Source organism: Solanum pennellii, chromosome 11 (genome assembly GCF_001406875.1).
Source record: "Solanum pennellii chromosome 11, SPENNV200".
In the NCBI taxonomy this organism is placed as follows: Eukaryota; Viridiplantae; Streptophyta; class Magnoliopsida; order Solanales; family Solanaceae; genus Solanum; species Solanum pennellii.
This window is the reverse complement of record NC_028647.1, coordinates 5,116,983-5,133,660: the sequence shown is the minus strand read 5'-3', so window position 1 is coordinate 5,133,660 and position 16,678 is coordinate 5,116,983. Positions and strand designations below refer to the sequence as shown.

At 35.4% G+C, this 16,678-nt stretch overlaps 1 protein-coding gene across 1 annotated transcript in view; it reads left to right on the top strand.

Annotated features, from left to right (window-relative positions):
* The first annotated feature begins 1,497 nt into the window (after positions 1 to 1,497).
* The window catches only part of LOC107004557 (isoleucine--tRNA ligase, cytoplasmic), a 17,540-nt gene continuing 2,359 nt past the window's right edge, over positions 1,498 to 16,678 (top strand). The window contains exons 1-23 of the mRNA XM_015202799.2: positions 1,498 to 2,158; positions 3,768 to 3,833; positions 3,932 to 4,075; positions 4,442 to 4,656; positions 6,128 to 6,293; positions 7,122 to 7,235; positions 7,428 to 7,525; positions 9,023 to 9,101; positions 10,220 to 10,378; positions 11,488 to 11,577; positions 12,475 to 12,608; positions 12,735 to 12,894; positions 13,010 to 13,093; positions 13,215 to 13,427; positions 13,838 to 13,963; positions 14,086 to 14,223; positions 14,298 to 14,401; positions 14,488 to 14,551; positions 14,776 to 14,864; positions 14,946 to 15,087; positions 15,760 to 15,823; positions 15,904 to 15,971; positions 16,101 to 16,223. Coding sequence (XP_015058285.1) covers positions 1,625 to 2,158; positions 3,768 to 3,833; positions 3,932 to 4,075; positions 4,442 to 4,656; positions 6,128 to 6,293; positions 7,122 to 7,235; positions 7,428 to 7,525; positions 9,023 to 9,101; positions 10,220 to 10,378; positions 11,488 to 11,577; positions 12,475 to 12,608; positions 12,735 to 12,894; positions 13,010 to 13,093; positions 13,215 to 13,427; positions 13,838 to 13,963; positions 14,086 to 14,223; positions 14,298 to 14,401; positions 14,488 to 14,551; positions 14,776 to 14,864; positions 14,946 to 15,087; positions 15,760 to 15,823; positions 15,904 to 15,971; positions 16,101 to 16,223 — 3,174 coding nt within the window. The 5' untranslated portion in view covers positions 1,498 to 1,624. The remainder of the gene's footprint in view (positions 2,159 to 3,767; positions 3,834 to 3,931; positions 4,076 to 4,441; positions 4,657 to 6,127; positions 6,294 to 7,121; positions 7,236 to 7,427; positions 7,526 to 9,022; positions 9,102 to 10,219; positions 10,379 to 11,487; positions 11,578 to 12,474; positions 12,609 to 12,734; positions 12,895 to 13,009; positions 13,094 to 13,214; positions 13,428 to 13,837; positions 13,964 to 14,085; positions 14,224 to 14,297; positions 14,402 to 14,487; positions 14,552 to 14,775; positions 14,865 to 14,945; positions 15,088 to 15,759; positions 15,824 to 15,903; positions 15,972 to 16,100; positions 16,224 to 16,678) is intronic.

Sequence of the window (16,678 nt, the reverse complement as noted above, 5' to 3'; positions counted from 1 at the left end):
GTTTCCTCTTCCAGATTTCGCTTGCCACTTTCCCAGATCTAGCTCGCCATCCTCGCCTCTATCGCTTATACAAAACAGAAATGACATGTATAAATTGTGTTTCTGTTTGTGTAAAGCGAGGGAAAATTGTATATTCACTTGCGAATACATATATCTTCATCCTATTTCACTTATAATTATACAATACAAATATTTCCCTGCCCAATTTTCTTGTCTTTTTCTCTTTCTCGTTTTATACATACACAGATTATACAATTGCTTTCTTTTGTATATATATATATAACAAATTATACAATTGGTTTCTTTGTATATGTATAACGGATTATACATATTTATATTTGCTATGGAGCGCAATTATACAAACTTTGCTATAACATATAAATATTAATTTTGTATTTACTATATGTAAAAGTTGTTCTATTATAAAACTATAGCTAGAAAAAGACATAAAGTATAGTCCTTTTTTTCTTTTTAAATAAATAAAATATTTATAGCTATTGAATTTTAATAACACTAAAATTAATGAATGTCAATAAAAGTGAATCTGAACACCACAAATGAAAAAAAAAAATCAAGCCCAACGACATCTTCCCCTAAAACATAACACTAGTGAGTCGTGACAAAAAAATCCTTGATAAGTAGCTTTTTTATCACATATAATATGAATTTAAATTAGTCGAAATTCAACGTGACTACCAACCCTTATGTAAAAAAAAAAAAACGGAAAAGGACCTAAAATACCCTCGAAGTATTAAAATGGTACACAATTACCCCCATCCACATATTGACCCCCAAATACCCTTCACATCCACCTTTGGGTCCAAATTTACCCCTTCATTAACGGACCAAAATTAAAAATAATTAAATAATAATTTTTAATTACGTGGCACTCAACCATTGGTTATAATTTAATTATTTAAAATAATTTTAAACCCACCCATTTTAACTAAACCCGCCCCACTTGACTCAATTTTAAAAAAACCCATCTAATTAAAATACCCTAAAACCTTATTCCTCCAATTTTCACAACTTCCATGTACTCTATTGTCGTCTTCTTCTTCTTCATGAAGAAAATGTCAGCTTCTTCTTCGATTTCTTCCCCTGAAGAAGAAGCTGACATTTTCTTCATGATGAAGAAGAAGAAGAAGACAATGGAGTCCATGGAAGTTGTGAAAATTGGAGGAATAAGGTTTTAGGGTATTTTAATTAGATGATTTTTTTTTAAATTGGGTCAAGTGGGGCGGGTTTAGTTAAAATGTGTGGGTTTAAAATTATTTTAAATAATTAAATTACAATTAATGATTGAGTGTCACGTAATTAAAAATTATTATTTAATTATTTTTTATTTTGGTCGGTTAATGAAGGGGTAAATTTGGACCCAAAGGTGGATGTGAAGGGTATTTGGGGTCAATAGGTGGATGAGGGTAATTGGGTACCATTTTCAATACTTCGAGTATATTTTACGTCTATTTCTGAAAAAAAAAAGAAAAGAGAAGTAAACAATATTGTGGTAACCCCCTTCTTCTTCCTCACTGTACCAGTCTAGCTCTTAAACCCTAGGAATTTTTTTACATCTCTCCACGCCGATTCTATCTTCCTCTCGTCTCCACTCCACTCAACATCAATGGAAGATGTATGTGAAGGCAAAGATTTCTCTTTCCCAAATCAAGAAGAAAAAGTCCTTCAATGGTGGGAAGAAGTCAAAGCATTCGAAAACCAGCTCGAAAAGACAAAAAATCAACCCGAATACATTTTCTACGATGGTCCTCCATTTGCAACAGGTTTACCTCATTACGGCCACATATTAGCAGGTACAATCAAAGATATTGTGACCAGGTATCAATCAATGACGGGTCATCATGTGACCCGAAGATTTGGGTGGGATTGTCATGGATTACCAGTTGAACATGAAATTGATGAGAAACTTCAGATTAAGACTAAACAACAAGTGATTGAAATGGGGATTGATAAGTATAATGAGGAATGTAGAGCTATTGTGACAAGGTATGTTGGAGAATGGGAAAAAACTGTGGTGAGAATGGGGAGATGGATTGATTTTCAGAATGGGTATAAGACTATGGATTTGAAGTATATGGAGAGTCTTTGGTGGGTTTTTGCTAAGCTGCATGAAAAGGGTCTTGTTTATAGAGGCTTCAAGGTTTGTCCTTTTTTTCTTGTTCTTCAACTTGTTGTATAATTCAAGCTGATGTTTAATTACGAAGTAGTATGCCTTTTACTCAACTAAAAGAACAGTTAACGAGCATTATGTATAATTCAAGTTGATGTTTTATTAGAAAGTAGTATGCTTTTTACTTAACTTGAAAAAAAAACTGTTCTTTGAGTATTACGGGGCTGTCAGCAGTGGTCTTTCTGCTGAGAAAAAGGCACAGCCAGGATGTTTAAGCTCATACAAGTGCCGGAGTAGTGTAGATGGGTAAAAGGAACAGTAGTTTAGTTGCTTCATGAGGGTCTTATTTTATAAAGTTTCAAGTTTTGTCGTTTTTTTGTTAAAAAAAACAGTTCATTGGCTATCAACTGTCCTTGTGCTGAGAAAAAGGTTCCCCCAATTAATCCACCAGCCAGCATGCTTAAGTTCATGTGAGTGCCGGATGAATTTGTCCACCATTCCATATGGGCGCAGATCAGTGTAGTTGGGGTTTGAAGGAAACTGTAGTGTATGTAGCTGGGTAAAAGAAACAGCAGTTTAGTTGTTTCTAAAGGGTCTTGGTTATAGAGGCTTCAAGATTTGTCCTTTTTTCTTATTATTCAACTTGTTGTGTAATTCAAGCTGATGCTTAATTAAAAAGTAGTATGACAATAGTTACACAGGATACAGACTTTACCCTTAACTCAGAGGTAGAGAGAGGCTGATTCCGATAGTTTAATTAGAAAATAGTATGCTTTTTTTTTGAGGATAGTAACAGTAGTAATATGCTTTTTAATTAATTAATAAATAGTTATTCAAGTGTTGTATGGCTATTAGCTGTCTCTATGGGTTCCCCCAATTAATCCACCAGCCAGCATGGTTAAGCTCATGCGAGTGCCGGATAAGTTTGTCCACCATGATTGGAACAGACAGGCTCAAATTAGTCTAGTTGTTTTAGAAGGAACTTATTTATAAAGGTTTATCCTTTTTTCTTGTTCTTGAATTTATGGTGTAATTCAATATGATGCTTGATGTGTGCTTCTTAATAAAATCTAAAGAAAAATCAATTCATCAAGATTTTTTATGCTGAAAATTTATAACACTCTTAACCTTTTTTATTTAAAAAGGTTACCTTAATTTACCCATTAGGCGGCAAGCTCAAACTCATATGGGTTTCACTTGCCAGATACAATAGTATTGTTGGTTTGAAAAAAACAACAGTGTAATTAAGGATGATGCTTGTTCTAGTATCTTTTTTTTTACCCAAAAAATAAAATCTAAAAAGAACAATTTATTGAATATTATATGGCTATCAGCACAACCTTTGTGCTAAATAATTGTAATACTGTAACCTTTCTCAAAAATAAAATAAAATAAAATTAAAAAATGAGTATTAAGATTGAGGAAAATCTCCTTTTCCCCCCTATGATCTGCCTGTCCGGGCTTGTTGCTACCTTTATCAATCTACCAGCCAGCATGCTTGAACTCATTTGAGTGTCAGACAAACTTCTCCACCTATATTGGACCAGATGGGCTCACGCCAGTGTAGTTGGGTTTGAAAGAAACAGTAGTGTAGATGGGTTTAAAAGAAATTTTGACTCTTTTCCTGATTTTTTTGCAGGTTATGCCTTATAGTACTGGTTTGAAGACTCCATTATCCAATTTTGAAGCTAATTCAAATTACAAGGTCTGTAATGGAAATCATTTAGCAGCGCTCAAAGTGCAATTGTTTTCTCCTTCATCACAAAGTTCAAAAAGTTATTTTCCTTTTTGGGTCTGGTGCAGGAAGTAAGCGACCCCGAAATCATGGTTTCATTCCCTATAGTTGATGATCCTGAGGGTGCATCCTTTGTTGCATGGACTACTACTCCTTGGACCCTTCCAAGTAATCTTGCTCTTTGTGTGAACGCCAATTTTGTATACGTCAAGGTTAGTCCTTTAGTAAAACTTATGGATTGAAATTTGAGTTATTGTTGCTTTAATTGGATTGACATTACTTTCGGAGTCTGAAGGGCTTGTTGTTACTTGAACTTATTATAGTGCTTCTAATGTAGTTAGTATTGTTATAAGCCAAAGGTCTTCAGTTTTGTTAATTTCCTGTTCTGAGATGTATTAACTGTTCATTATATTTAATCAAATTGTACATTACATGACAACCATTTAATTGGAGTTGCATCTCTCAGGATTAGATTTATAACATGTATCATATTTCTTTATTGGTATGGAACATGCGTGTAAATCTGGTATATTTACTCTAAACTGAGTTTGTTAATGTTGATTTGGTTATGTAATCAGGTTCGCAATAAATTCAACGGGAAGATTTATGTAGTGGCGGAATCTCGATTGGCTGAGCTACCAGTTGAGAAAGCCAAAAAGGTCGCTCCAAATGGACCTGCTGCTGACACTCAAATCCCAAATTCTAAGACAAAGCCTTCTGGTGGTAAATCACAGAATGTCGAAACTTATGAAGTGTTGGATAAATTTCCTGGGTTGTCCCTAGTGGGGAAGAAGTGAGCAATTTTCATCTTCAACTTTGTCACTTCATATGCTGCAAAACGTTTTTTTCTTGTCATTTACAATATGGTAGCTAGTATCTTAAGTGGAAGTTGATGGAAGTGAATCCCTCATCTTTACATTCTAATTTGAGGTTCACTTGATTTACATGTTTTCTACCTTGTATACTACTTCATACCTGACCAACTCATGCTTCACATTGTAAATAAAAGCTTCATTGGTAATTTGTCTCAGTTTTTTGTTTTGTTTTGTTTATGTTGAACTTGTTTAATGATTTTATCAGCTACAACTTGAATTATTCGAACGATCTCCTTGAAAGATCAATCTTTGACACTTGCCAGCACATTGAAATTTGATAGATTGTTGACTCTACGGATGTATTTGGTTCTTATCATTTGTGTAACAAGCAGGTGTGACTTCACACCTCTCTACCTCCTCTTACAGGGATGTCTTCTTTGGGTATGATCCCAAGTTTTTTTTTTTTTTTTGCTTGTAATGTTGGACTTGTCTAATTAGGAAATTAACCTTACCCTAAAATATGAAAAGAAAAGAAAGATCCTAAGAGAGCAAAGTGTCAAAAACAAGGGACGTCAAATGGATCATTTCTTTTACATGAAGAAATGATATGCAAGTGTTTTGTTTAAGAATTGAACTCTACTGTCAAATGATGTGATTATCAAAGAAATTTTCAATGAACTGGCTTTAGGCATGTTAGGATGTGTGGTTCTCAGTCTGTGTCTAATATCTGATATTAGGATCCTGCCCACTAGTTACAGTTCCTTATTCCCTTTTGCTGTCCTTTTTCTTGGAATAAATGGGAGAGTTTGGAAGGTGATGAACATTATTAGCGGTTATCTGTATCTTACAAGAGGCAAAATGGCATGCTTACCCTCCTCCACATTGGACCCCAACTACCATCTCTCTATTTTGGTGGTTGGATGGGTTGGATGGTGATTGATTGATTGGGCGGTTAGGTGGTCTGCTGTATACATTTTTGTGGGGCATGTCACAGTTCACTTTATTTTAGCTAGAAACGTAGAGGCAGGAAAACAGAGAAGATATGGGTAGTGGAAGGGCTCATAGGCGTTGCGTGTATTATGTATCCTAGTACATTCAAAGATTCTCTTTAACCTTCTTGGACCTAGAATGTCGGCTTTCATATGATTTTAACCATGTAGCTGTGGAACTTTTGGACATTCTCTTTTATCTGGACTTTTTTTTTTTGGGGTTGATAAGTAAGATAAATTTTATAGAAGTATCAGCATGACTCAGTTTGTTCTTCTGTATTTTAAGTACCAATGCGTGTGGTCATTTTTTGGATGATCCCTTCCCACAATTAAAATTTTTTCTTTTGCATGAGACTAACAATTTGATCAGTGGTGAACTTAACTTTCTGTGCCAGTATTGACTTTCAAGGTTAACTTGTAGATATTTTATCCAGAAAGCTTATATAGATATTCAATGCAGGTACATTCCACTATTCGATTACTTCAAGGATTTTTCTGATTCAGCATTCAGAGTCGTTGCGGATGATTATGTGACTTCTGACAGTGGGACTGGAATTGTTCATTGTGCTCCTGCCTTTGGTGAGGATGATTATCGTGTTTGTATCGCAAACAACATAATTAATAAGGTTGGAGTACTTATGGAACTTCAAAGTATTCTTGCAATTAATCCTATATTCTGTAATAAAAAACATGTGACATTGTCTGTATATGTATATATGCTGTGGAACTTATATGCTTTCTTTTGGCTGTATAATACATTCATACTAGTGTTAGGACCTGCATGAGTTTATCTCTTTTACTTTCTGATGCAATATCTGACTTGGGATCACCCTTTCTTCCTTGGAAAATATACTGGAATGATGTCTTGGGAGCTTGTGAAAATATTAGGAGCTGATTGTGCTTGTTTACTTTGGCCTTTTGATGGTCTTTTTTACCCCTTATTTTTTTATGAAACGGGTAAATTTGTATTCTTCAGCATTGAGGATATGCGGCCACCACAAAAAAATTAAAATTAAAGACTCCCTATCAGATCTATTATCTGTTCAATATCTTCTATACATAGCTCTTTACACCAAACATGTTAAAGATACAATATAATTCCATTTGGCGTTGTGAATGGAGTTGGACCTATCTTCATGAAATTTGGCATTTCTCTCCCTTAATACTGACCACTATATACATGAGGAGATCAATCTTCACTGTCTCTTCTGGCTCTACAAATTATCTAATAATATCTGGATTTTCATGGAATCATGGTTTTCTTGCCAATGGAAGTACATTGTGTATTATGACATTTTTCTTGGTCATTCTTTGCAAATTAAGTGGCATATATTGTGACTGCAAGCCTTTTCTCCAAGTGTTTGACTAAATCAATCTTTGTATTTATTGTGTTTAATGATATTGTGACCTTGAGCTCCAATGAAATTGACTTGTTTTGATTTTTCTTTTTGTAGGGGGAGACCCTGGTTGTGGCGGTCGATGATAATGGCCGCTTTACGGATAGGATTACTGATTTCAGAGAAAAGTATGTAAAGGATGCAGATAATGATATCACTCAAGCTGTGAAGGTAAGAGTCTTCTACTTTTTGTGGCACAATATTTCTGAATAAAAGTGGCTGAAAATGCCCATCAAAGAGCTTGTAGGTAGCTTTTCCTCAATCTGAGTGAGGGATTGTGTTTGTGTATGGTTTTATAAACTCATGGTCGTTTATTTAGTTATGGTCAATATCCATGCTTTAAGATACTTTTGTTTGGTTCAGGATAAAGGAAGGCTTGTTAAATCTGGAAAGTTCATGCATTCTTACCCTTTTTGCTGGAGATCTGATACACCTCTGATTTACAGAGCAGTTCCTAGTTGGTAACATACTTCGATCATTCCATGCATCACTCTATGTTTCTATCCTTTATTTTTCTGTTGTGTTATTCTTCTGTATTTATTTAGTCCTCTGAGATTATGGCCTTTTGGAATGAGAATCAGCTTCTTTTGCATTTTCTCCTTGTACACTTACTTTTTCTCCATTTTCTCTTTTGATAATCTCACTTCGGATTACATATATTGAGTGTATCATAGCGAATGTTTTTATATTTATTTTTAGTTTCCTACCTAGTGTCTGGTACCCGTATTGGTGCCCGGCGGAAGTCCCATACAAGGATTAAACTGATCCCTAACAAAGGCGATTCCATACCCAACAGGGCTCGGACCCGAGACCTCTAATAAATGATGTAGGAATACTTACCAATCTACCACAGCTCTTGTTGGTTCGGATGTTAAGTAGCTGAGATTGGTTTTCTTAAGGATCTTTCTCAAAAAAAATCCAGCTGGTGTTGATTCCTGATTTTATGTATTGCACTCTCTGGTTCATCAGCAATCGTTCCGTAACCTTGATGTTAGCCAAATAATATAGGAACACATCCTTTTTTAGTTAGTAGATAACTATCCACATAAAAACCCATGTCCTTGTTGAGTTTTTTCCTCTTATAGCAGTATTTAAATAATATCTTCTTCTGTAGAATCATCAATCAATATTTTATCAGGTATATAGTTTCTTTTCAAATGTAATATTGATATCCTAGAAGGTCTGTCTATTCTTCTATAGTTAAAGTTCTCTAATATAAGTTTTGACTGTCATTGAATGTTGGTGGTAGCGGCTCAACCTCTCCTTTTAGTTGATTGTGGTAGCTCATCTGAACTTTAGTCTCTGGAGGAGTACTGAACTGTCCTACATCCACTCAGGAGATTACTATCAAGGGAAAAGCTAACATCTAGAAGGAAAACTAAATCTGTTAGACTATTACACTAAAAGGTGCCAATCATAATTCACACGTTGAGAAAACAGAATTATAGCAGTTGCTTGCATTTAGGCTGTTTAAGTTACGCCATAATGAACTAATATTATATAAACCATATATTTTAACGGTGTTTAATTTAGTTTGAGGCGAATTGATCTGGATAACAAGGGTCAATATGTTGCTTCAAAGGGAAGTAAATGAGGGAAATTTGACTTTCAAACTTTACCTTTTTGAAGGAAAAATAGGACGTTGTAATGCAAAACACATTTGTCTTATACAATCATTATTCTTGCAATGCAAGTGAGAGAAGGGGGGGAGTTACTTTTTCTGACTAATGGAAAGATCAATAGACGAGAAAGAGCACGACAAAAATGGATTTTATTAGCACCTGACATGCATATTTTACTTTGAAAAGTCGTTTCTTTTAATATTCTTTTCATTTGTTTAATAAGGTTTATTTTATCTTTTAATAACCAATAATGCTTATCTTCTCCTATGCCATCATACATCCATTGATTTCTGTATTAAAAAATAATTTGGGATGATTTGTTGTTGGTGTGGACAGGTTTATTATGGTTGAAAAGATTAAGGATCAATTGCTAGAGAACAATAAGCAAACCTACTGGGTTCCTGATTTTGTGAAGGTTAATTACTATCTCCTTTCTGTAGTCATCTTTTTTGTTGTCATAATTGAAAACATATTGTGTTCACAGTAATTTATACTTGCGCGATTTGCTGATTTGTTTTGGTACGCTGGTTTGTGTTGGTTACACTCCCATGTATTGTCAGACATTATCCATTGTTACTCCATGCACATGCTAGCTGCTGGCTTACCCCCGAAGAAGCCTTTTAATTTACTCCATATTGATCTCCCTGTTTTCACTTTGTTTGAGGTGTTAGTGGAGTTCACTACAAAATGCTTACTGATCAAAGCTCCCCCTGGAACAATCCTCAAATGAAGTTAGACCTTTAGGAATTTAGAGAAATACACATTTTGTAATGTAGTGATATATCATATCAGAAAAATCAATGTTACAAAAGAGGAATTGGGGCTCACCTTGGGCGTTGCCGCAATAGTGTGGGGCAGATCATGCTAGTGTATTTGAGATTGTAAAATGTTCCTGTCTTAAAATATTACTCTAATATAAGTAGTCCAAAATGGTTGTCAGTTTAGAAATTAAGATATAATTAAATTTCCACCTTTATCCGTGCTCAATTAATGTGGTGAAAAAAAAGTAGTATTAAATTAAGATCTAATAATAAATAAGGTTAATCTAGTCAAATTACCCTTTTAGTTAATGTTTTCTTAAGGGGTGTGCAAAAGGAAAACACGACAAGTGAAATGGACCGGAGGGAGTAAAGTTTTGTTGGGCTTATGCTCCGTGGCACCATTGGTAAAGCATTTCCCACACCTCCGCATTTTAAATTCAGTAAAATTAAGTTTCTAAACACCACATTCCATAGTCCTACATGATGTACTACTAGACTGCTGAGCCTGGTATTTGTCAGTAATATCCTACTTTAGTGGAGATATTAGCTGTCATTCACTTTTGTTGAAGCACAGTTGCTTTTCCAGGTATGAGTTCTGTGAGGCTGTGAATTAGGTTTCATGTACTTTTATTGAAGCTTTGCTGAATATGAATAGTAACTAACTGCCTTCTGTTTCATCAAACATATCATGATTGTTGGAATTTATAAGTTGTCTTTACATAACCCAGTAATTCATCCGGTCTTCATTTTATTTTGTGTTACTTTATTACAGGAAAAACGCTTCCACAATTGGTTAGAAAATGCTAGAGACTGGGCTGTTAGCCGAAGTAGGTTCTGGGGTACTCCTCTTCCTGTGTGGGCTAGTGAGGATGGCGTGGAAACAATTGTTATGGACTCCATTGACAAACTGGAAAAGCTCTCTGGTGCTAAGGTTTTACCTTCATTTCAAATTCGATGTTGGTGATAAATTTAAAATTCTCTTTTTGTGTATTAACTAGCCTCTTAATGATACTCACTTCCTTCAATTTCAAGAGAAATTAAAGAGAAATTACTGTTTTTAAAAATATTTTATCATCTTTCTCCGAGGATTCATTCTTTGATTTTGATATGTCATAAGCTCTTGCATGTGACTCAGTTTTATCGTAAGTTGAATTTTTCTTTGAAGTTTCCATTTTCCTTTATTTAAATTACATCTGCATTATTGATGTAGAATTGTCCCAGCTATCATATGGTGGGCAATATGGAAGAAAAGGAACTCTAGAGCTTTCGATAGTGTTGAGAATAGTATGCAAAAATTCAAAGTAAATTGTCTTATGCGACAATGTTTTTGGTGCAATCAATTATACTCAAATGATACTACTATCTCCTTAATTGATGTACTAGACTCAATTTAGTTAAAGAGAGTAGAATTTGAAGTACATGTTGTAAATGCAGATCAGTGTACTGATTTTTGAGGAATAGACAAAGTTACCATTTTCAAAAAAAAAAGTACGTCTGCATAAAGTTCACATTGGTGTTTCCAGCCCTGTTATTTATAAATAATTTCATTTTTGCTGTTTTCTGTATGTTTCATAAAGACATTATGCCATTATTGTGCATCAGATAGCTAAGAAAGAGGTCTATGTATATCATTTGGAAACAAAGGATATATAACCGGAAGGAACACAAATGACGTAGTGAAGTAAACAAAAAGAAGACATGCAAAGAGATGAAACTATCTTTCTTGAAGAATAGAGTATCTAATACAAAAACAAACTAGAAACCTCATGTTTAGTTTATATATACCTAGACCTCATAAAGTACCCATGTTGTAGAGGACTGCTATTTACGTTCAAACTTAAAATACGATAGAACAGCCTTGAAAAGCTTTAAGAGCTGTTAGAAAAATCTTAGCCTCCAATGTAGCATTTTATTCTCCAATAATCCTCTTGCTGGGTTCCTTGCAGTCTTAAGTTTTTTTTGTTTTTTTTAAGAGAAGTATTAAGTTCTATTTATTCAGGACAATTAACTTCAACGGTTTTCCGGTTGCTCAATTTGCAGGTGACAGACTTGCATCGTCACTACATTGATCACATTACTATCCCATCCAGGCGGGGGGCTGAATTTGGCGTTCTTCGACGTGTGGAGGATGTAAGACCAGTTAATCTGTCATTGAATAGTAGGCTGCCACAGCATTGATATTGCATTTATCATCCAAAAGTATATCTCACAGATATATTTTCATGTTATTTGCTTCAGTTTAAAGAGGTTGAATCAGTTTGCAAATTGATGGTTCTTTTTTCTTTTGGATTAATGAAGGATTTCACATATTTGCCAATCGTTGGGAAGGACAAATTTAGTTAGGAAAACATTTTAATAGTCCGTTTGAATTTACCTTATCAAGAAAAGAGTCCATTTAAATTTATTGTAGGATTTTTAATGCTGATTTTGTCTGCTGAAATGCTGCTTCTCGTGTTAAACCTGATGAATATTTGATATTGACTTGGATAAGATCATAAATGTTGCTTCAGGGCTGTATGTTAGAAAAAATGAGAAACTGGTCTCTATTTCAATGAAGTGTCATTATTTCCTTTTGCTGCCGGAATCGTCTACATTCTCAGTGTTATTTGTTTATTCTTAGAGAAGTTTTTAGTTGTCAAGAGAGCAATAATGAATACGTACTTGAAACATATAGGTTTCCGCTGCCTCGGACTGCCACTTCCAAGATTTTCTCCATTTTTTAATTTTTTGTCTGTCTGCCTGTTGAGGGTTGATACGTGCACTGTTCCACTTATGTGAACTCAAATTCTTTTTTTAGGAACTAATACATTAAAAATGTTTCGCAAGATGAATTCAATAGTATTAGCTCTCAAGTATTCTACCTATAAAACTGAAGTGATTGTTAAGCACTCCAGGCCTAATGGTTCAACGAAGTCTCCACATTTAACCCCCTCTTTTTGAACTTTTATAATGAACTTGTACCTTTCAATCCTCTCTTTCAATTTTATGTTCTGCTTTTTGACAGAAGTATTTGCCGTACTTCTCCAGGTATTTGATTGCTGGTTTGAGAGTGGGTCAATGCCTTATGCTTATATCCACTATCCTTTTGAGAATGTTGAGCTCTTTGAGAACAATTTCCCTGGTCATTTTGTGGCAGAAGGTCTTGATCAAACTCGTGGATGGTATGTTCTGAATATGTTCTCTACATTCTGATTATGGTCTGCGAGCTTAGTTCTTTTCATGTATTCCAAGTCTCAGAAGATCCAAAATTCAAATAGTGGATTCTATAAGGTTCTTATGTATTGCAGGTTCTACACCCTTATGGTCCTTTCTACCGCCCTTTTTGGGAAACCTGCTTTTAGAAACCTCATTTGCAATGGTCTTGTCCTGGCTGAGGATGGGAAGAAGATGAGTAAACGATTAAAGAACTATCCTCAACCATCAGAAGTTATCAATGATTATGGAGCTGTAAGTTGTGCCAATCACGAGCTTCTTCATTTACTCAATTGTTACATGAAGTGCTCCAGTCTTCTGATTGACGAGTTATGGTGAAAGGCTATAACTACTTATGTTTGTTGTGAAGGATGCATTGCGTTTATATCTGATAAACTCCCCCGTTGTCCGTGCTGAACCTCTGCGCTTTAAGAAAGAGGGAGTTTTTGCTGTGGTAAGTGTATCCTTTACCAATGCTGGCATATCATCTCTATGATTTTAATCAGTTATTTTAGTTACTACTTTTTGAAAACTTTTAGTTTTCTCCTAATTTGGAAATGATTATATCAATGCAGGTGAAAGATGTTTTCTTGCCATGGTACAATGCATATAGGTTCCTTGTTCAGAATGCAAAAAGACTTGAAATTGATGGGTTTGGACCATTCATTCCTTCTGATCAGAAAACCTTGCAGAGTTCTTCGAATGTCTTGGACCAATGGATCAATTCTGCAACTCAGAGCTTAGTGCATTTTGTCCGGAAGGAAATGGATGCTTATAGATTGTACACGGTTAGTTTTCCAATCTTGTCGGATAATAAATGTAGTTTATGTGCTTAACTGTTTACAGGGAGTTTAGGAGCTTCTATAATTGTCTTCAAAACCTGATTCCTACAAATGTTTGTGCTGAGTCCTAATTCTGATGTCTGAACAAGAATACCCACATGTTTGTATTTCATTGCTGAGACACTTCTCAGATTTTTCTATGGTTAAAGCTTGAGACTAGGCAAATAGGCACACAGGTCTCTATGTCGAAGTTTTTGGTTACAAGAGATGTGTGATCCACAAATTCACTTCTATGGTTAAAGATGGAAAAGCAGATTGAAGCACATGATCTCTTTGCCAAAGTGTGTGGTTATAGGAAATCTATAATTTGCAACTAGTATCCGTGTTAATGTTTTGTCTATCTATCCTCTTTGCAGGTGGTTCCATATCTCCTAAAATTTCTTGATAATTTAACAAATATTTATGTGCGGTTCAATCGGAAGAGACTAAAAGGCCGTACTGGTGAAGGAGATTGCAGAACTGCTCTTTCAACTCTTTACTATGTAAGTGCCATCTCCAAGTTGTACGAACTACGAAGTAGCTTATTTCTTTGTTGTTAGTATTTTCAATGAGTTGGAGTTCTGCCAGTGGTTCTCTAACACAGTAGGTCCTTTATTTGATATAGGTGCTGCTGACTGCTTGTAAAGCTATGGCACCATTAACTCCTTTTTTCACTGAGGTTCTTTACCAAAATTTGCGGAAAGTTTCTAAAGGATCAGAGGAGAGCATTCACTATTGCAGCTATCCTACAGTGGAAGGGCAGGTACATATGATTTCCTATATTACCTTTTCTTCCGTTCCTCAAGTTTGTTTCATGCATGTTTAAAATCATTTCAGAGATGGGAGCGTATTGAGCAGAGTGTTAATAGGATGATGACCCTTATTGACCTTGCACGAAACATTCGTGAGCGTCACAACAAACCTCTTAAAACTCCACTCAGGTTTAGCCTCTGCACTTTTCTCTTACCCAACAACCCCTGCAGAACAAAAGGCAAAAGTTCATATTGGTTTGTTGGTCTTCTTTCAGGGAAATGGTGGTTGTACATCCAGATTCAGAATTCCTTGATGATATTGCGGGCAAATTAAGAGAGGTCTGTTATAGTGTTGTCTTTTTGCAGACATTCCATTCTGATTCCTTTGAAGTGTTAATTAACCTATTATTCTATTATTTTTTCTTTTCTGTTTCTATAGTCCTTATAAAAAAAATATTATCTTATAATCCTTTATTTACATTATTTCATTACTCTAATTTAGTCAAGTAATATATCAATGTGATAAAGTCGGAGCACAATACTTGTGATTCTTTTGGTTGCAGTATGTGCTCGAGGAGCTAAACATTAAATCTTTGGTCCCATGCAATGACACGTTGAAGTATGCTTCTTTGCGCGCAGAACCAGATTTCAGGTGATCTAGATGTCATTTGCCAAGTTTGTCTTCATTTGTTGTTCTCTTAATTAACATCGTTAGCTGGTCCCCTTGTCACAGTGTGTTGGGAAAAAGGTTGGGGAAGTCGATGGGTGTTGTTGCCAAAGAAGTTAAGGCCATGTCAACCGCAGATATAATTGCTTTTGAGAAAGCAGGAGAACTTACTATTGCTTCACACACTTTGAAGCTTACTGATATCAAGGTGAATATGATGTTTACTTGCATCTTTAAATTCCTCATATTTGTCGGTCGGAACAGAAATAGTTGAACAGTTCTGTTATGGGTTCTCTTTTGTTGGCTTTATTGAACCCTGGGTACAAAGGGTATAATAGGTCAGTTGCCTGTCAGGTATGGAAATGAGAAAAAGGTGGCAGCTGAATAGCAAGGTTCCTGCAAATTTATGCTGGCCCTATTTAGTAATTGCAAGTTGTGGCCCAGAAGTGCTGCCAGTTTGTGAATATCTATCTTTTGTTTTGGCTTGAAGAGGACTACATAAGTTGCTGGAAAAGAGAATTGATAGGGAAGGGTGGGAGGAGAAAAGGAATTGCATGTGTAGAGAATCCTTTTGTTATTGTGTGCAGTCAGACCTCTTTAAGTAGGAATCTGTTTCTTGTCTTCAGAATTAATTTGGATTGTACTTTGCCAGAAAAATAGAATTTGGCTGCTACAACAGACAAATTCAATATTTATTTTGAAGCGGAGTTTAAGTTCTGAAAAAAGTGGATTTTTTTTAGCTTAGCTTAATATTCAAAATTCTCGGGAATCATTTTGTTGCTTATTTTGCACCTCTTGCACTGCATTAAAATGTGTGAGCTATTATTATTGTTGTTATTATCATTATTATAGCTAACTCAAACTCTTAATGTACTTGCAGATTGTTAGGGGTTTCAAACGTCCTGATAACAGGAAAGAGGATGAAATGGATGCAGCAGGGGATGGTAAGCATCTCCTCCACAAATTTAAATATTTACGTTTCATCTGATTTCTTATACTTTTGTTTCATTCTTTGCACATACAGGTGATGTTTTAGTGATACTGGATTTGCGTACTGATGATTCACTCTTTGAGGCTGGAGTTGCTCGAGAGGTATTCTCTAAAGTTATTCTCAATGCGATTAATTGCAGATATAGTCGAGCTTTTACTTGTATTTTGATTGGTTACTGTTGTGTTGGGAGATTCCTGATGAATGTCTTTGGTGCTGAACTCTGCTTGCAGGTTGTGAATAGGATCCAGAAGCTGAGAAAGAAAGCAGCGCTTGAACCCACTGACATGGTAGAGGTCTTCTTCAAGTCTTTGGATAATGATGAAAAAGTCTCTAAGCAGATTTTGGAGTCTCAGGTACATTTTGTCCACAGTATTAGTTGATGGTTTCTATTTTACTAGGCACCTGGCTTTGTGAAATTTGCCCTTTTACATAGAGAAGAAGATCTAGAGAATTGCGAGATCCTCCAAGTCTTTTTGGCTGTGATACTTCCCCATGCATTTGGGGGTGGCAACTGGAAAGTACACCCTCCATGTCCTAAGATGAGCATTCCTTTTGTAATGCCCATGAAAGAAGTGGGTTGTTTGGGGACGGGGATCAACTAAAGCAATGGAAAGAAGCAAAACTTGGTTGAGCGGGGAGTAATGGGAAAGAGTAGTGGATAGGGAACTAAAGGAATATAAGAGAGAATAAATGGCTAGAGAAAAAGGAAGAAGAACAAGCTGCTGATAATTTCTTTTCTTTTTTTCCAAGTATGCTCTCCAGACATAGACTACGTCCAGGGTTGTACTCTTAGGGGTGGGGGGGGGGT